Genomic DNA, 27,627 nt, shown 5'->3' with positions numbered 1-27,627 from the left:
TGGGTGTAGTGTATGAGTTTGTGTTGAGTGAATGTTTCTAGGTATGTCTATGGTTGAGTTAATGTTTCTAGGTATGTCTATGGTTGAGTGAATGTGTCTAGGTATGTCTATGGTTGCCTGAGTGGTTCTCAATCAGAGACAGATGTCTTTCATTTGTCTCTGATTGGGAGCCATATTTAAGGCAGCCATGGGCATCATGCATTTGTGGGTAATTGTCTATGTCTAAGTGTTTAGTGTCAGCACTTATGTTTGAATAGCTTCACGATCGTCTGTTTTGTTGTTTTGTTTAGTTGGTATAGTGTTCGTTTCGTTTTCGTCTTCTTTCTTAAATAAAGAAGATGTACTTTCCACACGCTGCATTTTGGTCCTCTATCTCACCCAAAGACTATCGTGACAGCTTGTCTCTCTTCCGAATGCGCTGAGCTGTTTCTCGCCAATTCTTGCGCATTCATTGTCATTGGGTTACATTAAATTCTGTTCATGAATGGACGGATTAGGCCCACAGTCATTTACTGTGAAATTTACTGTGAAGTCAGAGTGGAAACGTTGTTTGCAGAGTTCACAACCTAATATTTCATACCATAATTTCTGAGTTTTGTTAATTTTTTCATTCTATTTAGTTTGGCGCGCTCCATGTGAGCAATAAGCATGTGTCTGGTTTCTCTGTGGTCTTAATGTTGACGGAGTGCGCGCGCCTGAGCACGCATAAGCTAACTGGATGTCGGATTTCTGATTGTCTTAACTCACCGCCACAAATAAGCTGGGCTTCTCAGTCATTTTCTATTTTTTTATCCAAATTGTGAATGGTAATATTTCCTAACAGTATTTGACAAATCTTTCCAACAATATCCTTCAAGATAATGACCAGGCCTCGGTGTGAAAGAACAAAATGTCATGCTCTGAGGATCCCATATATCCAGTGGAAACGTCATAAAATAGTTTACCTGAATACAATACCCTTTGCATAAAAACAGCTGTGTCTGTCCAGAGCTCACTGATGTGAGGGCTGGAATAGGTTAGTTGATACAATGTTGCAAGTTCCCAAGCTGACAGTTTAGGGTAGGACCCAGTAAAAGAGAGAGCCTTGGCCAATGTAGAAGTAGACATATAACTTCCATTGTCAATAAGTAAAAATACATAAAGCTATAGATACTCTCTGCCTGTCCAGGTGATTTTTCAGTAGTTTCAGTGGAATGGAGTACAACATATGATTTCCATAATGGTAATAATGAAGTCTAGGGCAGGGTTCCTCAATAGACGGCCCACTGGTCATTTTATTTGAAGGAGTGAGCTTGTTGGTCACATTTCAATCATATGCTTTCCAGGGATAATTTTCTATTCTCTGAAATGACGCAACTCCTCCTTGGTCGTCATGGAAGCCTAACTAGTTTTGATGTGAACTAGAGTACAGTTATCAGCTGTTGTAGGACATATAGAGGAACTTCCTACATTACTTTTCATGAAGTTTCCACCCAGAAATGAAGTAAACCCTGATGCCAGCCCAGGACAGACATAGTCAGACGGACGTCATGGGTGAAGGTCCGCCTCTCTCTACTCCGTAGTGGAACATGTTTCAGAAGTAGTTTCTGACGCGTCTACTATGGGTTGTGTGGAGGGCCAGAGCTGAGGCCCCTGACTTAGCAAGGCCTGGCTCTGCTCTGGCCCCCTGGCAGGCATCACAACCACCACAGCCCTCCACTGGCCAGGCTCACTACATACACACAGTACACACCCACTACACACACACACACTAGAGGTCGACCGATTCATTGGAATGGACGATTTATTAGGGCCGATTTCAAGTTTTCATAACAATCGGAAATTGGTAATTTTGGACTCCGATTTAGCCAATTATTATATATTTTTTTACACCTTTATTTAACTAGCCAAGTCAGTTAAGAACACATTCTTATTTTCAATGACGGCCTAGGAACGGTGGGTTAACTGCCTTGTTCAGGGGCAGAACGACAGATTTTTACCTTGTCAGCTCAGGGATTCAATCTTGCAACCTTACAGTTAACTAGTCCAACGCTCTAACCACCTGCCTCACGAGGAGCCCGCCTGTTACGCGAATGCAGTAAGAAGCCAAGGTAAGTTGCTAGCTAGCATTAAACTTATCTTATAAAAAACAATCAATCAATCAATCATAATCACTAGTTATAACTACACATGGTTGATGATATTACTAGTTTATCTAGCGTGTCCTGCGTTGCATATAATCGATGCAGTGCGCATTCGCGAAAAAGGACTGTCGTTGCTCCAACGTGTACCTAACCATAAACATCAATGCCTTTCTTAAAATAATACACAGAAGTATATATTTTTAAACCTGCATATTTAGTTAAAATATATCCAGGTTAGCAGGCAATATTAACCAGGTGAAATTGTGTCACTTCTCTTGCGTTCATTGCACGCAGAGTCAGAGTATATGCAACATTTTGGGCCGCCTGGCTCATTGCGAACTAATTTGCCAGAATTTTACGTAATTATGACATAACATTGAAGGTTGTGCAATGTAACGGGAATATTTAGACTTATGGATGCCACCCGTTAGATAAAATACGGAACGGTTCCATATTTCACTGAAAGAATAAACGTTTTGTTTTCGAGATGATAGTTTCCGGATTCGACCATATTAATGACCTAAGGCTCGTATTTCTGTGTGTTATTATGTTATAATTAAGTCTATGATTTGATAGAGCAGTCTGACTGAGCGACGGTAGGCACCAGCAGGCTCGTAAGCATTCATTCAAACAGCACTTTCGTGCGTTTTGCCAGCAGCTCTTCGCTGTGCTTCAAGCATTGCGCTGTTTATGACTTCAAGCCTATCAACTCCCGAGATTAGGCTGGTGTAACCGATGTGAAATGGCTAGCAAGTTAGCGGGTTGCGAGCTAATAGCGTTTCAAACGTCACTCGCTCTGAGACTTGGAGTAGTTGTTCCCCTTGCTCTGCATGGGTAACGCTGCTTCGAGGGTGGCTGTTGTCGATGTGTTCCTGGTTCGAGCCCAGGTAGCGGCGAGGAGAGGGATGGAAGCTATACTGTTACACTGGCAATACTAAAGTGCCTATAAGAACATCCAATAGTCAAAGGTATATGAAATACAAATCGTATAGAGAGAAATAGTCCTATAATTCCTATAATAACTACAACCTAAAACTTCTTACCTGGGAATATTGAAGACTCATGTTAAAAGGAACCACCAGCTTTCATATGTTCTCATGTTCTGAGCAAGGAACTGAAACGTTAGCTTTCTTACATGGCACAGCACATATTGCACTTTTACTTTCTTCTCCAACACTTTATTTTTGCATTATTTAAACCAAATTGAACATGTTTCATTATTTATTTGAGGCTACATTTATTTTATTGATGTATTATATTAAGTTAAGATAAGTGTTCATTCAGTATTGTTGTAATTGTCATTATTACAAATAAATAAACAAAAAATCGGCCGATTAATCGGTATTGGTATTGGCGTTGAATAATCATAATCGGTCGACCTCTAACACACACACACACACACACACACACACACACACACACACACACACACACACACACACACACACACACACACACACACACACACACACACACACACACACACACACACACACACATACTTGAGAAAATCTAGCAGCTGGTCAAAGTTTATTACGCAACTCTGATATTGACCACATGAAAGAGCCTTCTGGAATCGCACACCACCGTTAGAACAGAGACGGAGGGAGAGAGCTGGGAGGGAAATAGAGAGAAAGGAGAGACCAGTTTTTCTGAAAGGGCAGAGTGGTCGTTTACTGAGGCTGATTGAGGCTGAGGTGGTCAATTTGAGACGTCTGTCTGATACAATTGAGAAATAATAATTTCCATTTTGGAAATGAGCTATAGTTAGCTAAGCGACAGACAGCCTGATTGATTAGGCTGAGTGGATTACATAATATCTGTTGAGTCAGGGCCTGCTTCACAGTGTCGGATTGAAATGTCATAGCAGGTTCGTTTATATCTTTCCTAACTCTGAGGTGTGTGTGTGTGTGTGTGTGTGTGTGTGTGTGTGTGTGTGTGTGTGTGTGTGTGTGTGTGTGTGTGTGTGTGTGTGTGTGTGTGTGTGTGTGTGTGTGTGTGTGTGTGTGTGTGTGTGTGTGTGTGTGTGTCTCTCCATACTTCTCATTCCTCTCTGTAACACACTCGCCCACTTGAATATGCATGGTGATCAGTCACAGGGGTTGTGCTGGTCCTAATGTTTAGTTGGAGGGAGAGGGAGAGAAAGAGTGTGAGTCTCTGCATGCAGAATTGCTTGTTATCTGAGCAGGCTGATCCTGGAGCTACAAACGCAGCGAGGTTGGAGGGCAGTGCATTTCTTGGTGGGTTGGTCTTTGCACTTCTGTTGTTTTGAATTGGCCAGAGTGGTGCAGATGTCCTCTTAGTCTGATGTAGTTAGTGTGTATGCTCTGTGGCAAGGAGTTCCCAGTTGTGTTTATGTTGCATTTTCTGAGGTTGATTTTAAGGGTGTCTTTGTACCTTTTCTTTTGCCCCCCTTGCATTCTGTTCCCTTCTTCCAGTTAGAGCAGCCTTGAGTCAGGCATGCGGACACAGTGTCCTTTCTGCCAGAGTTGGTGTCGGATGATTTGGGATTCTACGTTGGGGATGTTGGCCTAGTCAGGAAGCTGTTGATCCTCCCAACTAATGTTCAGTACGCACACACACACACACACACACACACACACACACACACACACACACACACACACACACACACACACACACACACACACACACACACACACACACACACACACACACACACACACACACACACACACACACTGGCTCCTCCGCAAGGAAGGGAGTCATACCTATGAATAATCAATCTATGGTTGGTAGCAGGAAGAGACAGTAGATTCTGGAAGAGGAACGGAGTGCCAGGCAGCACTCATGCTGGTGTGTGCGCACTGCGTAGGTCATGTCTTTATTCTATAGGCTTTCCTGTACAAAGGCTGTCAGTCTCCCTCTTCTAACCCCTAACCCTAACATTTAAAGTTAGCTTCAGACTCATGGTGTGAGTCTGTAAATGTCATAGCTGAGTGCTTCCCCGGGCATGTAGAGCGGTGTAAAGGATGGTGCTGAGCTGTTTTAGCAGTGCGTAGGGGAGCTGAGGCTCTGCGTGTGGAGTCAGGGAGGGAGAACATATGCTATATTACATGACACATCTCAGCTGATGTGAAATAACTCACTGATGAGTAAGACTAGGCGGCGCAGGGGCTGTCAGGAAGGAGCAGGGGCTGTCGGGAAGGAGCAGGGGCTGTCGGGAAGGAGCAGGGGCTGTCGGGAAGGAGCAGGGGCTGTCGGGAAGGAGCAGGGGCTGTCGGGAAGGAGCAGGTGCTGTCGGGAAGGAGCAGGTGCTGTCGGGAAGGAGCAGGGGCTGTCGGGAAGGAGCAGGGGCTGTCAGGGAGGAGCAGGGGCTGTCGGGAAGGAGCAGGTGCTGTCGGGAAGGAGCAGGTGCTGTCGGGAAGGAGCAGGGGCTTTCGGGAAGGAGCAGGGGCTGTCGGGAAGGAGCCGGGGCTGTCGGGAAGGAGCAGGGGCTGTCGGGAAGGAGCAGAGGCTGTCGGGAAGGAGCCGGGGCTGTCGGGAAGGAGCAGGGGCTGTCGGGAAGGAGCAGGGGCTGTCGGGAAGGAGCAGGGGCTGTCAGGAAGGAGCCGGGGCTGTCAGGGAGGAGCAGGGGCTGTCGGGAAGGAGCAGGGGCTGTCGGGAAGGAGCAGGGGCTGTCGGGAAGGAGCAGGGGCTGTCGGGAAGGAGCAGGGGTGTCAGGAAGGAGCAGGGGCTGTCAGGAAGGACCAGAGGCTGTCGGGAAGGAGCAGGGGCTGTCGGGAAGGAGCAGGGGCTGTCGGGAAGGAGCAGGGGCTGTCGGGAAGGAGCAGGGGTGTCAGGAAGGAGCAGAGGCTGTCGGGAAGGAGCAGGGGCTGTCAGGAAGGAGCCGGGGCTGTCAGGGAGGAGCAGGTGCTGTCAGGAAGGAGCAGGGGCTGTCAGGAAGGAGCCGGGGCTGTCAGGGAGGAGCAGGTGCTGTCAGGAAGGAGCAGGGGCTGTCAGGAAGGAGCAGGGGCTGTCGGGAAGGAGCAGGGGCTGTCGGGAAGGGGGGTGTATGTGTCCCTCTGTTATCTTCTGCTGTTCTTCGCCAGAGGGGAGCTCCGACACAATGTTCTGGCCTTTGATGTGTGCTGTGCGGTATGTGTAGGAGTGACCCATATTCACTCTCCCCAGTGGCTCCACAAGGAACCTCACCACACAACTGCGCACGGTACAGCATAGCACAGATCAACATAACAACAGCACAGCATAGAACCACATAACAACAACACAGAACAACAACATAGCACAGAACAACATAACATCAACATGGAACCACATAACATGAGACCTTGAAGTAGTTGTTCCCCTTGCCCTGCAAGGGCTGCGGCTTTTGTGGAGCAATTGGTAACGACTTCGTGGGAGGCAGTTGTTGATGTGTGCAGAGGGTCCCTGGTTCGAGCCCAGGTAGGGGCGAGGAGAGGGACGGAAGCTATGCTGTTACATAGGGTTTCTGGGATGATGGTGTTAATGTGAGCCATGACCAGCCTTTCAAAGCACTTCATGACTACGGACGTGAGTACTACGGGTCTGTAGTCATTTAGGCAGGTTACCTGAGTGTTCTTGGGCACAGGGACTATGGTGGTCTGCTTGAAACAATTACAGACTCAATCAGGGACATGTTGAAAATGTCAGTGAAGACACCTGCCAGTTGGTCAGCACATGCCCGGAGCACCCGTCCTGGTAATCCATCTGGCCCTGCAGCCTTGTGAATGTTGACCTGTTTAAAGGTCTTACTCATGTCGGCTACGGAGATCGTGATCACGCAGTCGTCCAGAACAGCAGATGCTCTCATGCATGCCTCACTGTTGCTTGCCTCGAAGTGAGCATAGAAGTGATTTAGCTCGTCTGGTACGCTCGTGTCACTGGGCAGCTCGCGGCTGTGCTTCCCTTTGTAGTCTGTAATAGTTTGCAGGCCGTGCCACATACGACGAGCATCGGAGCCGGTGTTACCTTACAGACTTAATCGAAAATGGATTAAATAAAACACTTTCCTCATCAATCTACACACAATACCCCATAATGACAAAGTGAAAACAGGTTTTAAGAAATGTTTGCAAATTTATAAAAAATTAAAACAGATACTATATTTATCTAAGTATTCAGACCCTTTGCTATGAGACAAGAAATTGAACTCTGGTGCATCCTGTTTCCATTGATCATTCTTGAGATGTTTCTACAGCTTAGAGGCCACCTGTGGTAAATTCAATTGACTGGACATAATTTGGATAGGCACACACCTGTCTATATTTGTAATATATTCGCAAAAATTTCCAAAAACCTGTTTTTGCTTTGTCATTATGGGCTATTGTGTGTAGATTGATGAGGACAAAAAAAAGATTTAATCCATTTTAGAATAAGGCTGTAACTACAAAATATGGAAAAAGTCAAGTGGTCTGAATACTTTCCGAATGCACTGTAATTATAAACACAGTTTATACAGGTTTTATACACATTTTCTGTATAAATAGCCTTTAAAACGTATGTAAACAGTCCACAAAGTATCAATTTTTGTTTTCTTGGAAAGCTGTGAGTGCTATTATATGATACAATATCAGTACTTGTTGCATTTACAACTTGTCTAAGTCCTATCATCAACTGATTGGTGTGGTGTATGGCTGTGGATTGACTGCATTGTTTAAATTGAATGTTGGCATATTGGCATTTATCATTCCTCTAAAACTGTCTGACTAGCTAGCTAACACACATACATTGCAGATACATTCTTCAACTTCATTATTTTACACAATATCTTATCACACCACTAACAAACCATGGTTGACCATCTCCCTAACCAAAATGGCTGACCTTTATCCCATCATAAGAAGGTTCATGTCCATTCTAGTATTTTAATTCATAATTCTATGATTCTATATGCATTTGGGCAGGAGTTTTTCCAGACCACATGACCTAACCAAGTAGTCAGGAAAAACTGTAAGGCTGTAACAGTGTTACAGAGTGTTCTTCAGTGTAGACTGTGGTAGAGGTTGAGTAGAGAGTGGCTCCACAATAACCAGATCCACTCTGGGAGTAAACAGTATACACAAGCTTTCTGTGAAGAGGTGGGCTCACTGCTCAGTCTTACTGGAAGAGGTATGGTGTGATGTCACCATAACATACAGCTGTTCAATCGAGTACAGGCTTAACTGAATGATAATAGAGACAGAATACGGAGTTTTGAATAGTTTGGGGTAGGCCTCGTCTCAGAGGAATGCTCCTCAGAACTGATGACAGGTTGCCCTAGGCTGGGCAGCTAAGCATCGAAACACCCCCCTGCTTGGAGATTGGGTTTCCGATGACAGGCCTTCAAGTTATTGTGGTGATGGGGAGGTGGAAGGTCAATGGAAGACGGTTGCTGCAAAACATCAAGTGAGAGACAATGGGTGAGTTGACATAAATAGTCCCCTAGATTGACAGAAAGGGAAGTGATTATTGCACGAGTGAGCCCATAGAATTGCCTTCGTGTTCCATGCTCATTGGCTGAAGTTAAATAGGTGAATGACATTCCACACGCTTGCTAATGGTAAAGTGGAGCGACGTGACGCTATCCTGATGTGGTAAAATGCTATGCTGATGGGGTGACATGGACACTCCCATATCAATACCTGCTATGCTGATGGGGTGACATGGACACTCCCATATCAATATCTGCTATGCTGATGGGGTGACATGGACACTCCCATATCAATACCTGCTATGCTGATGGGGTGATATGGACACTCCCATATCAATACCTGCTATGCTGATGGGGTGACATGGACACTCCCATATCAATATCTGCTATGCTGATGGGGTGATATGGACACTCCCATATCAATACCTGCTATGCTGATGGGGTGATATGGACATTCCCATATCAATATCTGCTATGCTGATGGGGTGATATGGACACTCCCATATCAATACCTGCTATGCTGATGGGGTGACATGGACACTCCCATATCAATACCTGCTATGCTGATGGGGTGACATGGACACTCCCATATCAATATCTGCTATGCTGATGGGGTGATATGGACACTCCCATATCAATACCTGCTATGCTGATGGGGTGATATGGACACTCCCATATCAATATCTGCTATGCTGATGGGGTGATATGGACACTCCCATATCAATACCTGCTATGCTGATGGGGTGACATGGACACTCCCATATCAATACCTGCTATGCTGATGGGGTGACATGGACACTCCCATATCAATACCTGCTATGCTGATGGGGTGACATGGACACTCCCATATCAATATCTGTTATGCTGATGGGGTGATATGGACACTCCCATATCAATACCTGCTATGCTGATGGGGTGACATGGACACTCCCATATCAATACCTGCTATGCTGATGGGGTGACATGGACACTCCCATATCAATACCTGCTATGCTGATGGGGTGATATGGACACTCCCATATCAATACCTGCTATGCTGATGGGGTGATATGGACACTCCCATATCAATATCTGCTATGCTGATGGGGTGACATGGACACTCCCATATCAATACCTGCTATGCTGATGGGGTGACATGGACACTCCCATATCAATACCTGCTATGCTGATGGGGTGATATGGACACTCCCATATCAATACCTGCTATGCTGATGGGGTGACATGGACACTCCCATATCAATACCTGCTATGCTGATGGGGTGATATGGACACTCCCATATCAATACCTGCTATGCTGATGGGGTGACATGGACACTCCCATATCAATACCTGCTATGCTGATGGGGTGACATGGACACTCCCATATCAATACCTGCTATGCTGATGGGGTGCCATGGACACTCCCATATCAATACCTGCTATGCTGATGTTGTGACATGGACACTCCCATATCAATACCTGCTATGCTGATGGGGTGACATGGACACTCCCATATCAATATCTGCTATGCTGATGGGGTGATATGGACACTCCCATATCAATACCTGCTATGCTGATGGGGTGACATGGACACTCCCATATCAATACCTGCTATGCTGATGGGGTGATATGGACACTCCCATATCAATACCTGCTATGCTGATGGGGTGATATGGACACTCCCATATCAATACCTGCTATGCTGATGGGGTGACATGGACACTCCCATATCAATACCTGCTATGCTGATGGGGTGACATGGACACTCCCATATCAATACAGTACCTGCTATGCTGATTGGGTAAAATGAACACTTCCATATCAATACCTGCTATGCTGATGGGGTAACGTTATATACACTATAAAAACCTGCTACGCTGATGAAGTATCGTTAAAACTCCTACGATATTAATACCTGCTATGCTGATGAGTGAGATAGGAAGTGATGTGAGTTATAGAGTCTACTAGATGAATGAAGTGACAATCCATTCAGACCAGCCTTACTGATTGAACTTTTGTAACTACATTTAGCCCATTATAATTAGTATAAGACTATTGGGGCCGCTGCCACCAGTGAGTCGTCGCCCCTGAGTCACTGTCCTGATGTCCTCCTCTGAAAGGGAAGGTATATCCCCTCAGCTCCCTTGGTCCATGTTTTGTGTGTCACGTCTGTCTCAGACCTGAGACCCCCCCCCCCCCCCCCCCCCCATTCACCCCTCCCAGCCAGCCCTGGCGCTGAGGGATGCTGATTAGGCAGCAGCGGACATAAACTAAAACAACATTCAACCAGGCCAGGCGAGGGCCAGCCAGTCAGTCAGCTTGGCAGTGATAAGGTGGGTCTGTGTCCGTGTGCCTACGTGCCGCTCGGCCAGCCACGTACTCTCTCTGTCTGTCTCGCCCACAGTGACCTAATGACACCCCAGACACAGCTCACGCTCTGCCCTGCCCACTAGAGAGGGAGAGACTGGTAGTAAGAGTGAGGGTATCCAGGCATTTTATGGTAATTAGCATTGGTTGTTGGTATGATGACGTTTGATTGTTCTGTTGCTGGTGGGGTTTAGCCAGGGGAGAATGACTACTACCACATACATATACAGTTGAAGTCAGAAGTTTACATACACCTTAGCCAAATACATTTAAACTCCGTTTTTCACAATTCCTGACATTTAATCCTTGTAAAAATTCCGTGTCTTAGGTCAGTTAGGATCACCACTTTATTTATGAATGTGAAATGTCAGAATAATAGTAGAGAGAATGATTTATTTCAGCTTTCATCACATTCCCAGTGGGTCAGAAGTTTACATACACTCAATTAGTATTTGGTAGCATTGCCTTTAAATTGTTTAACTTGGGTTAAACGTTTCGGGTCGCCTTCCACAAGCTTCCCACAATAAGTTGGGTGAATTTTGGCCCATTCCTCCTGACAGAACTGGTGTAACTGAATCAGATTTGTAGGCCTCCTTGCTCGCACACGATTTTTCAGTTCTGCCCACACATTTTCTATGGGATTGAGGTCAGAGCTTTGTGATGGCCACTCCAATACCTTGACTTTGTTGTCCTTAAGCCATTTTGCCACAACTTTGGAAGTATGCTTGGGGTCATTGTCCATTTGGAAGACCCATTTGCGACTAAGCTTTAACTTCCTGACTGATGTCTTGAGATGTTGCTTCAATATATCCACATCATTTTCCTCCCTCATGATGCCATCTATTTTGTGAAGTGCACCAGTCCCTCCTGTAGCAAAGCACCCCCACAACATGATGCTGCCACCCGTGCTTCACGGTTGGGATGGTGTTCTTCAGCTTGCAAGCCTCCCCCTTTTTCCTCTAAACATAACGATGGTCATTATGGCCAAACAGTTCTATTTTTGTTTCATCAGACCAGAGGACATTTCTCCAAAAAGTATGATCTTTGTCCCCATGTGCCGTTGCAAACCGTAGTCTGACTTTTCTATGGCGGTTTTGGAGCAGTGGCTTCTTCCTTGCTGAGCGACCTTTCAGGTTATGTCGATATAGGACTCGTTTTACTGTGGATATAGCTACTTTAGTACCTGTTTCCTCCAGCATCTTCACAAGGTCCTTTGCTGTTGTTCTGGGATTGATTTGCACTTTTCACACCAAAGTATGTTCATCTCTAGGAGACAGAACGTGTCTCCTTCCTGAGCGGTATGACGTCTGCGTGGTCCCATGGTGTTTATACTTGTGTACTATTGTTGTACAGATGAACGTGGTACCTTCAGGCATTTGTATAGTTCAAACAGGTGCAGTTAATACAGGTAATGAGTGGAGAACAGGAGGGCTTCTTAAAGGAAAACTAACAGCTCTGTGAGAGCCGGAATTCTTACTGGTTGGTAGGTGATCAAATACTTATGTCATGCAATAAAATGCAAATGAATTACTTAAAAATCATACAATGGGATTTTCTGGATTTTTGTTTTAGATTCCGTCTCTCACAGTTGAAGTGTACCTATGATAAAAATGACAGACCTCTACATGCTTTGTAAGTAGGAAAACCTGCAAAATCGGCAGTGTATCAAATACTTGTTCTCCCCACTGTATGTATATATATATATATGTATATATGTGTATATATATATTTATATATAATATATATATATATACACACACACACATATATATATACACATACATACACATATATATATATACACCTACATATATGTGTATGTATATACACTGCTCAAAAAAATAGGGAACACTAAAATAACACATCCTAGATCTGAATGAATGAAATATTCTTATTAAATATTTTTTTCTTTACATAGTTGAATGTGCTGACAACAAAATCACACAAAAATTATCAATGGAAATCAAATTTATCAACCCATGGAGGTCTGGATTTGGAGTCACACTCAAAATTAAAGTGGAAAACCACACTACAGGCTGATCCAACTTTGATGTAATGTCCTTAAAACAAGTCAAAATGAGGCTCAGTAGTGTGTGTGGCCTCCACGTGCCTGTATGACCTCCCTACAACGCCTGGGCATGCTCCTGATGAGGTGGCTCATCAGTCTGTGGTGCAACGTGGCGTTGGTGGATGGAGCGAGACATGATGTCCCAGATGTGCTCAATTGGATTCAGGTCTGGGGAACGGGCGGGCCAGTCCATAGCATCAATGCCTTCCTCTTGCAGGAACTGCTGACACACTCCAGCCACATGAGGTCTAGCATTGTCTTGCATTAGGAGGAACCCAGGGCCAACCGCACCAGCATATGGTCTCACAAGGGGTCTGAGGATCTCATCTCGGTACCTAATGGCAGTCAGGCTACCTCTGGCGAGCACATGGAGGGCTGTGCGGCCCCCCAAAGAAATGCCACCCCACACCATGACTGACCCACCGCCAAACCGGTCATGCTGGAGGATGTTGCAGGCAGCAGAACGTTCTCCACGGCGTCTCCAGACTCTGTCACGTCTGTCACATGTGCTCAGTGTGAACCTGCTTTCATCTGTGAAGAGCACAGGGCGCCAGTGGCGAATTTGCCAATCTTGGTGTTCTCTGGCAAATGCCAAACGTCCTGCACGGTGTTGGGCTGTAAGCACAACCCCCACCTGTGGACGTCGGGCCCTCATACCACCCTCATGGAGTCTGTTTCTGACCGTTTGAGCAGACACATGCACATTTGTGGCCTGCTGGAGGTCATTTTACAGGGTTGTAGACTCCGTCTCATGCTACCACTAGAGTGAAAGCACCGCCAGCATTCAAAAGTGACCAAAACATCAGCCAGGAAGCATAGGAACTGAGAAGTGGTCTGTGGTCACCACCTGCAGGACCACTCCTTTATTGGGGGTGTCTTGCTAATTGCCTATAATTTCCCCCTGTTGTCTATTCCATTTGCACAACAGCATGTGAAATGTATTGTCAATCAGTGTTGCTTCCTAAGTGGACAGTTTGATTTCACAGAAGTGTGATTGACTTGGAGTTACATTGTGTTGTTTAAGTGTTCCCTTTATTTTTTTGAGCAGTGTATATATATATGTATATATGTGTATATATATGTATGTATATATATGTATATGTATATATGTGTATATATATATGGGTGTGTGTGTGTGTGTATGTATATGTATGTGTGTATATATATGTATATGTATATATATATATGTGTATGTATATATATATGTGTGTATATATATGTATATGTGTATGTATATATATGTGTACATATATATATACATTCATATATATATACACATATACATACACATATATTTATATGTATGTGTATATGTGTGTATGCATATATATATATGTGTGTATCTGTATGGTTGTATATATATGTTTCTATGTATATATATATATATATATATATATATGTGTGTGTGTGTGTGTGTGTGTGTGTGTGTGTGTGTGTGTGGGTGTGTGTATATATATATATGTATGTATATGTATATATGTATATGTATATATGCATATGTATACATACACACACACATATATATATATATATATATATATATATATATATATATATATATATATATATATATATATATATATATATATATATATATATATGTATATGTATGTGTTTGTGTGTGTGTGTAGGTATTCCTCTTGTCCAGATGGGATAGGGCAGTGCGATGGCGTCTATTGGGCTGGTATGCAAATTGCAGTGGGTCTAGGGTGTCTGGTAAAATGGAGGTGATATGGTCCTTAACTAGCCTCTCAAAGCACTTCATAATGACAGAAGTGAGTGATGTGGTGCGATAGACATTTAGTTAAGTTACTTTCACTTTCTTGGGTACAGGAACAATGGTGGACATCTTGAAGCAAGTGGGGACAACAGACTGGAATAGGGAGAGATTGAATATGTTCGTAAACACTCAAGCCAGCTGGTCTACGCCTTCTCTTTGGATGCGGCTATGGATGCCTTCTGGGCCGGCAGCCTTGCGAGGGTTAACACGCTTAAATGTCTTACTCACGTCAGCCACAGAGAACGAGAGCTCACAGTCTACGGGAACGGTGGCCCGCGTCGGCGGCACTGTGTTTCCCTTCGAAGCAGGCGAAGAAGGTGTTTAGCTTGTCCGGGAGCTAGACGTTGGTGTCCGCGACGTGGCTGGTTTTCCCTTTATAATCTGTGATTGTCTGGAGTCTCTGCCACATACGTCCCGTCTGAAACCGTTGAATTGCAACTCCACTATGTCTCTGTACTGACGTTTCGCCTGTTTATTTGCCTTACAGAGGTCATACCTGGACTGTTTGTACTCAACCATATTCCCAGTCACCTTGCTATGGTTAAATGCGGTGGTTCGTGCTTTTAGTTTTGTGTGAATGCTGCCATCTATCCAGGGTTTGCACAGTGTAGTTTCTTGAGCCGTTGTGGTATCGGCTTGAGGGGGAATATACACAGCTGTGACGATGACCGAAGATAATTATCTTGGGAGGTAATGCGGTTGGCATTTGATTGTGAGCTATTCTAGGTTGGTGAACAAAAGGACTTGAGTTCCTGTACATTACTATAATCACACCATGAGTAGTTAATCATGAAACATACACCTCCACCTTTTTTTCCCCCGGAGAGTTCTTTATACCTGTCTACGCTATGTACTGAGAACCCAGCTGACTGTATGGACGGGGACAGTATATCCAGAAAGAGCCATAATTCTGTGAAACAGTATGTTACAGTCCCTGACTCTCTGGAAGGAGATCCTCGCCCTGAGCTTGTCTACTTTATTGTCCAGAGATTGAACATTAGCTAGTAATATACTTGGAAGCGGTGGGTGGTAGAGTCCACTCCGAATACCTCTGCTCCGCCAGCTGCGTCTTGGATCAGTCTCTGGGATACGTGGAATTGCCTTGGGGGGTACGAAGAAAGGGTCCAATTAAGGAAAGTCATATTTCTGGTCGAAATGCTGGTGATTTACTGCCGCTCTAATATCCAAAAGTTATTTCCGGCTGTAATAATAACCCCCGCCAAAATAAAAAATAATACTGCATAAGTTGCTTAGGAGCCATGAACAGTGCGACCATGTCTATCGGCGCCATCTTGTTAGGATAATTTAGTTGCTAATGGCAGCCTGCAGTACCCCAGTCAGCATTTAACTTGTGTTACTCAATGAGAGGTGGCAGCACTCAGCACTGAACGTAACTTCCTGGAATAGCTCAAACTGTGCATGTTATGTCTCCATGAGACGCCATCTTAACCGACTTCATGTGTTTGTGAACCATGTCAATGTAGACAAACACTGTATGGCCTCAAAACATGGTTAAAACTACAATTTTGATGACATGGATGGTCAATCCTTGCATCCAGAGCTCTTTCTATGAATTTGAAAGTGGTTACAATTCTCCATCCCCATCCTTCAGCTTTTACCTAAACAGTGGCAGGGAAGATCCTTTGTTATTATTTGAACAGCAGTTTGCCCCTTTAAAGGTACACTAAGTAGTATGACATCATCATATACAGAAAAGTGACTTACTGTGGAGTGGCCTAAATTGAAGGACTTGACTATGAATTTCTCTGTCCTCTCTCCTTGCTCTCTCTACGGAGACCCCACCACTGTAATGAAAAGAGCTGCCTCAGCCAAAGGATCAATACTTCTGTGTGGATGTATAGCTAGAATTAGAAGGAATAAGATCACATTTAGACTCTATTGTGCAGGTGATTTATTTGCATCGCTAGGTAATCACATATTATGTATGGTCTGCTGCAATGACAGTGTTTTCAGGATGCTTTGTGTTAAGACTCTAGCTCTGCTCTGTGAGGAACTCTTTCCTTTCAAAGACATCTGTGGTGTGGTGAATTTTCTTTATATCTGAAAGGTATTGCCGGCGACAAAGCCTGTACTTGTATTTGCTGCAATAATCATGATTGCCGTAATATATTTAAAAGTCCTGCGAACCCCTCAGAAGAAAGGCCAACGTACATCTTACCGTCTTTCCCTCGCATTAAATCATGAACATTCAATTGTTTAGTATTTTAATCAACTTTTAATTTCATTTATAGTGACAGAGGAGTACAAAGAAAACAAAGAGTAGTCACATTAACCCTCGCTCCACCTGAGGCACTGACACAACGCATAATATTTTACCACGAACACTGCAGCAGAAGTGAACTCATTCTCTGCTACTCTTTTGTTTGCATGAGGCTACAATACATCAAGTTTCCTAGGGAAGCTGTGAAGCCAGCTGTAGCCTATTGCATTATTGTGTTCATGAGTCTGTTATTAAAGGTGTATGTATACAGATTTTCATTAAATCATGTATGGCTACAAATATTGTATATACATTCCTTCATATGGGCAGAATATTGTAGCCTAGGCTTATATACATTTGTTCATATGGGTATATAAACTGTGGCTCCTTGAAAGCGCCTCAGCTACAGCATTTGTTTGTCTGAAAGGGTAGCCTACACTATGTCGCCAGGAATGCCCCCACGAAACCTGGAGATAGTTTCGAAGCATCACTGAATGGGCATTAAACTTTTCGGTAAAGAAATGCCGCTTCTGAAGCAGGGCTAAAGTCCATCGCTAGGCAACCAAAACTGTCAATTAAATTATCTCGAGCTGCCTACGCACAGCCCATTCACTCCTAAGAAAAGTTATTTGAAGTTTGTTTAATACAACGGCTTACGAATACATGTAGTAGAAAGAAAACACATCTGTCTACCCTACCATAAAAAACTGCAGAAAAACTACACAACAGGATATCAATCAGCAACGTTTATTCCCCCACCCACACTCAGTCATGAAATTAAACAAACAGAAAAGGGCAGGATACTAAACCTTTACCCTCACACCCTCCCTCCCTCAAAACACACACATTTAATAGGATGCAGCAGAACCGCAGGAAAGGAAGTGTAGCTAGATTTAAATATTTAGTATATGTCAATCTAGCAAGCCAACCAACTAAAAGCAACTCTCTCTAGACAATGTTTTGATTTGTTGCAAACGTTAGATTGTTAGCTACCTAACTGGCTAGCCACCTTTTGAAAGGGAGCCATATAAACATTGCCCTTTTTTTTTTCAGGCAACATACTGCAAATCCTATGTGAATTCCAATCCTGGTGTTGTGCCCCACATTCAGCCAAGGGGAAACAACAGACTGCTGCAACCTGATTGGCTGAATACAATACGCAGTGGAGGAAAAAGTACCCAATTGTCATACCTTAATAGAAAATGACTCAAGTAAAAGTGAAAGTCACCAGTAAAATCCTACTTGAGTAAAAGTATTTGGTTTTAAATATACTTAAGTATCAAAAGTAAATGTAATTGATAAAATATACTTTAGTATTGAAAGTTTAAGTATACATGATTTCAAATTCCTTTTAGGCACACCAGACGGCACCATTTTCTTTTTTCCCCTCAACTAGCAGCTTCATAAAAAATTACCCGCAAACACCAGTCTCAACGTCAACAGTGAAGAGGTGATTCCGGAATGCTGGCCTTCTAGGCAGAGTTCCTCTGTCCAGTATCTGTGTTCTTTTGCCCATTTTCATCTTTTATTTTTATTGGCCAGTCTGAGATATGGCTTTTTCTTTCAAACTCTGCCTAGAAGGCCAGCATCCCAGAGTCGCCTCTTCACTGTTGGCGTTGAGACTGGTGTTTTGCGGATACTATTTAATGAAGCTGCTAGCTGAGGACTTGTGAGGCATCTGTTTCTCAAACTAGACACTCTAATGTACTTGTCCTATTGCTCAGTTGTGCACCGGGGCTTCCCACTCCTCTTTCTATTCTAGTTAGAGCCAGTTTGCGCTGTTCTGTGAAGGGAGAAGTGCACGAGATGTTGTACGAGATCCTCAGTTTCTTGACAATTTCTCGCATGGAATAACCTTCATTTCTCAGAACAAGAATAGACTGACGAGTTTCAGAAGAAAGATATTTGTTTCTGGCCATTTTGAGCCTGTAATCAAACCCACAAATGCTGATGCTCCAGATACTCAACTAGTCTAAAGAAGGCCAGTTGTATTGCTTCTTTAATCAGAACTACAGTTTTCAGCTGTGCTAACATAATTGCAAAAGGGGTTTTCTAATGATTGCAAAGGTTTTCTAATGATAAACTTGGATTAGCTAACACAATGTGCCATTGGAACACAGGAGTGATGGTTGCTGATAATGGGCCTCTGTACGCCTATGTAGATATTCCATTAAAAATCAGCCGTTTCCGGCCTCCCGGGTGGCGCAGTGGTCTAGGGCACTGCATCGCAGCGCTAGCTGTGCCACCAGAGACTCTGGGTTTGCGCCCAGGCTCTGTCGCAGCCGGCCCCGACCGGGAGGTCCGTGGGGCGACGCACAATTGGCCTAGCGTCGTCCGGGTTAGGGAGGGTTTGGCCGGTAGGGATATCCTTGTCTCATCGCGCACCAGCGACTCCTGTGGCGGGCCGGGCACAGTGCGAGCTAACCAAGGTAGCTAGGTGCACGGTGTTTCTTTCGACACATTGGTGCGGCTGGCTTCCGGGTTGGAGGCGCGCTGTGTTAAGAAGCGGCTTGGTTGGGTTGTGTTTCGGAGGACGCATGGCTTTCGACCTTCGTCTCTCCCGAGCCCGTACGGGAGTTGTAGCGATGAGACAAGATAGTAATTACTAACAATTGGATACCATGAAATTGGGGAGAAAAGGGGGTAAAATGTAATAAAAAAAAATATAAAAAATCAGCCGTTTCCAGCTACAATAGTCATTTACAACATTAACAATGTCTACACTGTATTTCTGATCAATTTGATGTCATTTTAATGGACACATGTTTTCTTTTTCTTTCAAAAACAAGGACATTTCTATGTGACCCCAAACTTTTGAACGGTACTGTATAAAAAAATGTTTTTTATGCTGCAGCACCCCCACTTCTTGCGGCTATGGTAAACACTGCTGCTGTTGTTGTCAACAAGGGATTTGAAGGGATCCAGAGGGGATTGATGGAGGAAAGATGTGCCAAGTGCAAGACTGCCCTCTGCTGCTGCAGATTGATAGAACAAGGGGGTAAAAGTAGGTCAAAGAGAGAGAAAGAGACAAAGGGAGTGAGAGAGGGAGAGGATGAGGGGGATGCCTTGGCAGCCTATTTTTTTTCCAATTCTCCTGCATTTGAAATGGAAATTCCCCCCACCGTGTTCCAGTGTCAATCCTGTGGAAGGAATAGCTGCCAATTAAGAACTACTTTATCATGAATTAAACCTACTTCAGATGTAAATGTCGAGGGCAAGATGTCGAGCTCGGCTGAAAGTGGTGGAGGAAAGGGAGATTCATCGAGATGAGATTACACTGCAGAAGCAGGCTCCGCTCTGATATACTGATATCAATGACATCATTCTCACTGCTCGGGAGCTGAGAGGGCGATGCATGACTGTAAGGATAGGTCATTCAGTATTTTGAGAGTCAGTTGACCCAGCCAGCTGTCATGTTTTATATATGAGTTATAAGTGTGTAATAGATGTAGGGCCATCAGGACTCATAATCCAATCACAGCTATACTGGTTTGATGGAGACTATATCAGATCAGGCCTGCTGAGACGGGCAGTGTCCCGCTTCAACTGGATAGTCTAGGCTTAGAACAACTGTGTCCTATCTGGTTTTACATTTCTTGATGCATTTTAATGTGTCCGTCTGTCGTTACAGTCATGCAGTCTAAGACGACATAAAAATAAAATGTATTAGCCGCTGATATTGTGCAATCTATTGCGTTATTTGTTTCTGCCATTAGGATTAAATTGCATTTTGATGTGGTAGGTAATTTGATCTGTTTTAGACCTACTCCTCTATTTAACATTAAGTGACCCCTGACATCTAAGGGTGGTTGACCGTTGCATAACAGTGGCATTTAAAATACATCTCAACACTTCTGCCAAGTGTTATAATCAGAGTGATGAGTTTACAAGGCCAGTGTTATGAGAGGGAGGGTGAGAGATGCACTGTTACAATACAACCAGCAGAGGGAAACATATGGCACTAATGTCTCTGCAGCAGAAAGTTTGTCTTTACATCCTTTTTATGGTACAGTTTTATTTTCTGCGTAAATGAAAGACTGTTAAAGAGGGCTGAACTTCCTGATTTAGCCTTGGTTTCAATTCTACTTATTAGGAAATGCGACAGAATGAGATTTGTGTTTTTGAGGAGTCCTTTAATGTGTGTGTGTGTGTGTGTGTGTGTGTGTGTGTGTGTGTGTGTGTGTGTGTGTGTGTGTGTGTGTGCGTGCGTGCGTGCGTGCGTGTTTGAATGTGGGAAGCGTTTGTACTCACTCAGCCAAAACAGTACAAAGTTAGTCACTCACCCGTTTAGATAACTTGAAACAGCCTAACCAGGTCTTGTGTCTGGAAAGTAGCCTAGACTAGCTAGCAAGCTAGCCAATTTATTTAGCCAATTAGCTTCAGCAGGCCGGAACGATCTATGGGGCTAGTTAGGGACTCAAAAAAAATTACACAATGTAAATGGGATAATATTTACATGTTGCACACCTTTTAGTTGTCTCATTAAATGCTTTCAATATTTATTATACATTTCTACAATTTATAGTTGGTTTGAGGTTTTAAGTCATTGAAATTTGGAGCTATTACATTTTGTAAATTACTGATGTTCCCTAACTTGCCCATAGGGATATCCAATATTAAACCAAATTTACTATGGGCGTTACGATCCAGTCATGTGCAGCTGCGCTCTGAATTTATGATTACTTCGGTCATGTGGGCATGTGGGCTGGATTTAAATACACCCAACCCAAGGAAAACTGTTACGGTGACATTTTATTCCGTTACATATTTCTTTCCCCTAATTATCTCGCAAATTTGTGTTTTGGACGGGATTGACTTTATGACCAAAAATATTCTATTTACATTATGTAGTCAATTATGACACTAGAATAAATGTTTCTGACTCAAATCGATGCCTCATAGGCACATTTCAAAAGGAGAAGTTGCTTATTACGTTCAGTTGCTCTTTAATCCTATTTCAGGTTATTTCTTTACTAATTTGACACATTTTCCCTGTTCTCACCTTTTATCGCTCTTCTTCATCTTTCCTGTTGCTCTTCTTCCTCTCTCCTGTATCTCTTCTTCATCTCTCCTTCCTCTCCTTCCTATTTTCCCTCTTTCTTCCAGGGTGAAAGGGTTTAGTGTCATTGTACCAGTTTGCAGTGCACAGAGAAGTTGGTGTGTTGTATACAGGTCAGGTACACTCAGGTTGTTTGTGTATGGATGGAAGATAGGGGGGGGGGGGCAGTGGGCGGAAGCGGAAGGGGCACCTTCACTGACTGACAGAGTGGCCCAGACAGCACTTCTACAGAACATTACATTACCATTCTCCACAGGTCCTTCAGTGTGTGTGTGTGTGTGTGTGTGTGTCCTCTCAGCCAGGGTACTCAGTCAGGCACCGTCGTCATCACTCCTCTAATGTGACTGGTCCCTCTCTTTCTTTCTCTCCTCACAGACTCCTTGACATCTATCTCTCTTCTCCCTACAGTTCTCTTTTCATCCCTTCGTCCTTCCATCCGCCTGTGGACCTACAGATATGCGACCTGCTCCATGGAGATTGCTGTAGATGGCTGAAGAGCTGTGTACTGGCTGGTTTCGCATTGTTGCAGGTATGACTACCTCTCTCTTTCCTCACCTGTCTGTCAATTTCCTCTGTATAAATGTGTCTGGGGGTATTCCAGTACTGCACTGTCTGCGTTGTGGTGCTTACAAGTATTTGTGTTCTATAGTTGAGTTGTGTGTGTTCATTTATGTATGTTTGAGTTTATTTATATTTTTACGGGGACAGTGCACATTATTCAACGTTTCAGTAAAAGTGCCGGTTTTTACCAGCCGGCTAATTTTCAACCTCAGACCCCTCCACGTGTACCTGTTACTCTGTGAGTTGTGTGTGTATACATACCCCTCCACGTGTACCCGTTACTCTGTGAGTTGTGTGTGTATACATACCCCTCCACGTGTACCCGTTACTCTGTGAGTTGTGTGTGTATACATACCCCTCCACGTGTACCCGTTACTCTGTGAGTTGTGTGTGTGTGTGTGTATACATAACCCTCCACGTGTACCCGTTACTCTGTGAGTTGTGTGTCTATACATACCCCTCCACGTGTACCCGTTACTCTGTGAGTTGTGTGTGTGTGTGTGTATACATATCCCTCCACGTGTACCCGTTACTCTGTGAGTTGTGTGTCTATACATACCCCTCCACGTGTACCCGTTACTCTGTGAGTTGTGTGTGTATACATACCCCTCCACGTGTACCCATTACTCTGTGAGTTGTGTGTGTGTGTGTGTGTATACATATCCCTCCACATGTACCCGTTACTCTGTGAGTTGTGTGTGTATACATACCCCTCCACGTGTACCTGTTACTCTGTGAGTTGAGTGTGTGTATACATACCCCTCCACGTGTACCCGTTACTCTGTGAGTTGTGTGTGTATACATACCCCTCCACGTGTACCCGTTACTCTGTGAGTTGTGTGTGTATACATACCCCTCCACGTGTACCCGTTACTCTGTGAGTTGTGTGTGTATACATATCCCTCCACGTGTACCCGTTACTCTGTGAGTTGTGTGTCTATACATACCCCTCCACGTGTACCCGTTACTCTGTGAGTTGTGTGTGTATACATAACCCTCCACGTGTACCCGTTACTCTGTGAGTTGTGTGTGTATACATACCCCTCCACGTGTACCTGTTACTCTGTGAGTTGTGTGTGTATACATAACCCTCCACGTGTACCCGTTACTCTGTGAGTTGTGTGTGTATACATACCCCTCCACGTGTACCCGTTACTCTGTGAGTTGTGTGTGTATACATAACCCTCCACGTGTACCCGTTACTCTGTGAGTTGTGTGTGTATACATACCCCTCCACGTGTACCCGTTACTCTGTGAGTTGTGTGTGTGTGTGTGTGTATACATACCCCTCCACGTGTACCCGTTACTCTGTGAGTTGTGTGTGTGTATACATACCCCTCCACGTGTACCCGTTACTCTGTGAGTTGTGTGTGTATACATACCCCTCCACGTGTACCCGTTACTCTGTGAGTTGTGTGTGTATACATACCCCTCCACGTGTACCCGTTACTCTGTGAGTTGTGTGTGTATACATACCCCTCCACGTGTACCCGTTACTCTGTGAGTTGTGTGTGTGTGTGTGTATACATACCCCTCCACGTGTACCCGTTACTCTGTGAGTTGTGTGTGTGTGTGTATACATACCCCTCCACATGTACCCGTTACTCTGTGAGTTGAGTGTGTGGTGTTTGATGCAGAAGCCTCACAGAGAGCTATTACACTGAACAAAAATATAAACGCACCATGTAAACGCATCATTCACCTGATTCCTGCCGCTCTGGATCATTACTCTGGATCATCGCAGCTAGCTAGCTGCAAACAAGTGGCTACTGTTAGCTAATGCCTCTGTCCCGAAGCAAGCACCAGCTAGCCTTGAGTTAGCCTCGAGCTAGGCCCATATACCAGCTAATTCTAGGACTACAATACCTCTTTTGCCAATTGGCCTGGACCCTTTATTGTCGACACGGAGCCCCGCCAATCCATCACGACTGGACTGCCGACGTGATCGCTCGATGTGGTCTCAACAGGCTATTCTGTTACGATGTCACCGAAGAACCATCTACTAGCCCCGGCCCGCTAGCTTCATGGTTGGGATGGTGTTCTTCGGCTTGCAAGCCTCCCCCTTTTTCCACCAAACATAACAATGGTAATTATGGCCAAACAGTTCTATTTTTGTTTCATCAGACCAGAGGACATTTCTCCAAAAAGTACAATCTTTGTCCCCATGAGCAGTTGCAAACTTTATGGTGGTTTTGGAGCAGTGGCTTCTTCCTTGCTGAGCAGCCTTTCAGGTTGTGTTGATATAGGACTCGTTTTACTGTGGATATAGATATTTTTGTACCTGTTTCCTCCAGTATCTTCGCAAGGTCCTTTGCTGTTGTTCTGGGATTGATTTGCACTTTTTGCTCCAAAGTATGTTCATCTCTAGGAGATAGAACACGTCTCCTTCCTGAGCAGTATGACAGCTGCGTGGTCCCATAGTGTTTATACTTGCATACTATTGTTTGTACAGATGAACCTGGTACCTTCAGGAGTTTGGAAATTGCTCCCAAGAATGAACCAGACTTGTGGAGGTCTACAAATTTTTTCTGAGGTCTTGGCTGATTTCTTTTGATTTTCCCATGATGTCAAGCAAAGAGGCACTACGTTTGAAGGTAGGCCTTGAAATACATCCACAGGTACACCTCCAATTGACTCAAATGATGTCAATTAGCCTATCAGAAGCTTCTAAAGCCATGACATAATTTTCTGGAATTTTCCAAGCTGTTTAAAGGCAGTCAACTTAGTGTATGTAAACTTCTGACCCACTGGAATTGTGATACAGTGAATTATAAGTGAAACAATCTGTCTGTAAAAAATTGTTGGAAATTACTTGTGTCATGCACAAAGTAGATGTCCTAACCGACATGCCAAAACTATAGTTTTTTGTGGAGTGGTTGAAAAAGGAGTTTTAATGACTTTCAGTGCCCCCATTGTTGGAATAACCTGCAAAAATCATTGGATCTTGACTCCCTGTTGCCGCTAGGGCATTAGTTTAATGAATTTATTGAGGATTGCAGTTGTTTTGATTGATTGTAATGGTTTATTTGTTGAGATTGTAGTATTGTAATTGTACCTTGTATTTAAAAAAATATATATATATATATTATTTTGGTTTTATTTGGAATGTTTATTTTCTTGATTGTGAAATGTTTTGTACTCAAGGCATCATTGTGAATTTGACCCTGGTCTCAATTGGGCTCCCCTGAATAAATACAACTTAAATAAAAAAAGAACATAAAAAAACACCTGACTCAACTAATCAATTAATTACTTCTTCAATTTAGACCATCATTGGTTGAATCAGGTGTTTTAGAGCTGGGTTGGAACAAATGCCTGCATACCCTGGCCTGTAGCTCTCCTGGGCCAGAGTAAGCATGCGTCAATAAGCATGCTTGGTGTAGGCTGTTATTGTAACAGTGATTCCACAGGCCTCTCTGTTAACCAGTGTAAATCTCCTCCACAGCCCTGTCAACAGACACAGGAAGAGACTGCACCCGTGGGGGTGCAGTCAAACTGCCATGCTCTGAGGGGCTTTGTCCATTCTAGTAATTGTATTTCTATTGCTGGAACACTGGAGTAGAGCTCGGGGAATGGTAGGCTTCCGCTCTAAATCTCTATGGAGATATCTATGGCACTCCTCTGCTTTCCTGTTCTCTCCTCCCATCTCATCTCTTCTCCACTCACCCTTTTCCTCTTATTCCCTCATCATCTGTTATTTCCTATCCTCTATTGTTTAACCCCATGATCATCTCCTTTTTTCTCTATTTTCTTCTTGTCTCTTCTTCCCTCTCTCTCTCGGTTGTCTTGCGTGTTTCTTTGTCTCATGTTGTAGTAGTCCCTGGTGGGTAAGGTGCCAGTTTCCTAGTGCCCTTGTTGCTGGTTGGAAGTGTCCAGTCTTCTTAGAGTGAACTTCGGCATTTCATCTCTTCTCTCGATGCCACTATGCATCCATGGCTTAGAGCTTCAGGTGTTATTTTATTACTGTGATTATTATTATTTGACCATGCTGGTCATTTATGAACATTTGAACAACATTTGAACACCATGTTCTGTTATAATCTCCACCCGGCACAGCCAGAAGAGGACTGGCCACCCCTCATAGCCTGGTTCCTCTCTAGGTTTCTTCCTAGGTTTTGGCCTTTCTAGGGAGTTTTTCCTAGCCACCATGCTTCTACACCTGCATTGCTTGCTGTTTGGGGTTTTAGGCTGGATTTCTGTACAGCACTTTGAGATATAAGCTGATGTACGAAGGGCTATATAAATAAATTTGATATAAATTTGATTTGATTTATTTAAAAAACACTCCCTCTCCCCTTCTCCTCACTTTTCACTGGCTGGCGACTAAATCTCCTGTGAGCACTGGGGGTCAGTGGAGGAGAGAAGCAACCTTGTCTGGCAGAGCTAGGGGGGGAGGGGGACAGATAAAGCAGGGGACTCCTCTCAGGAAGCATTTGCTGGCTGTTAAGTATACAGAGGGAGGGAGCATGCCATGGCTTAATGAGGGGGAGAGGTGCAAGCAATGAATTTGGCAAGGGAGGAAAAGGGAGGGAGAGAGACAGGGGGGCAGGGAGAGAGAGAGCATTTCACATGGACCTGAGCATGACTGGGGAGAATGCATTGTGCATAAGGAAGCACAGGACTGGCTCAATTTAAAGTGTGACAGCATGTGTCTCTCAATATGTTTTCCTGTTTTAAGAAACCTAGCTTACATCTGTAATTAAATCCTAATCGTTTATAGATTTAGTATATTCTGCAGCTGCAAGTGAATTAATCATTTGTTGTGTAATACTATTTGTATTACTACAGTAGCTCTGTTGTTATGGAGACCTCAGCAGTGCTAGGCTAATTGTCAGTCTGTCCTGCAGCTCAGTCTCTGCTCCACAGCCAGAAACATGTTGTTATGGAGGCCTCAGCAGTTCTAGGCTATTTGTCAGTCTGTCCTGCAGCTCAGTCTCTGCTCCACAGCCAGAAACATAAACATCCTCTCCCCCATCTCTCACTTTCTCCCCCATCTCTCTCTCTTTCTCCCCCATCTCTCTCTCTCTTTCTCCCCCATCTCTCTCTTTCACTCTTGGTTTTGCTCCATTATGGGC

At 44.0% G+C, this 27,627-nt stretch overlaps 1 protein-coding gene across 1 annotated transcript in view; it reads left to right on the top strand.

Annotated features, from left to right (window-relative positions):
• Positions 1–5,235: 5,235 nt before the first annotated feature.
• sgip1a (SH3GL interacting endocytic adaptor 1a) overlaps positions 5,236–27,627 on the top strand; it is a 111,651-nt gene continuing 89,259 nt past the window's right edge. The window contains exons 1-2 of the mRNA XM_039001741.1: positions 5,236–6,056; positions 6,176–6,294. Of these exons, the coding sequence (XP_038857669.1) occupies positions 5,236–6,056; positions 6,176–6,294 (940 nt within the window). The remainder of the gene's footprint in view (positions 6,057–6,175; positions 6,295–27,627) is intronic.

The sequence above is a fragment of the Salvelinus namaycush genome, chromosome 10, assembly GCF_016432855.1.
Source record: "Salvelinus namaycush isolate Seneca chromosome 10, SaNama_1.0, whole genome shotgun sequence".
Lineage (NCBI taxonomy): Eukaryota > Metazoa > Chordata > Actinopteri > Salmoniformes > Salmonidae > Salvelinus > Salvelinus namaycush.
This window is presented reverse-complemented; position numbering and strand designations above follow the sequence as displayed.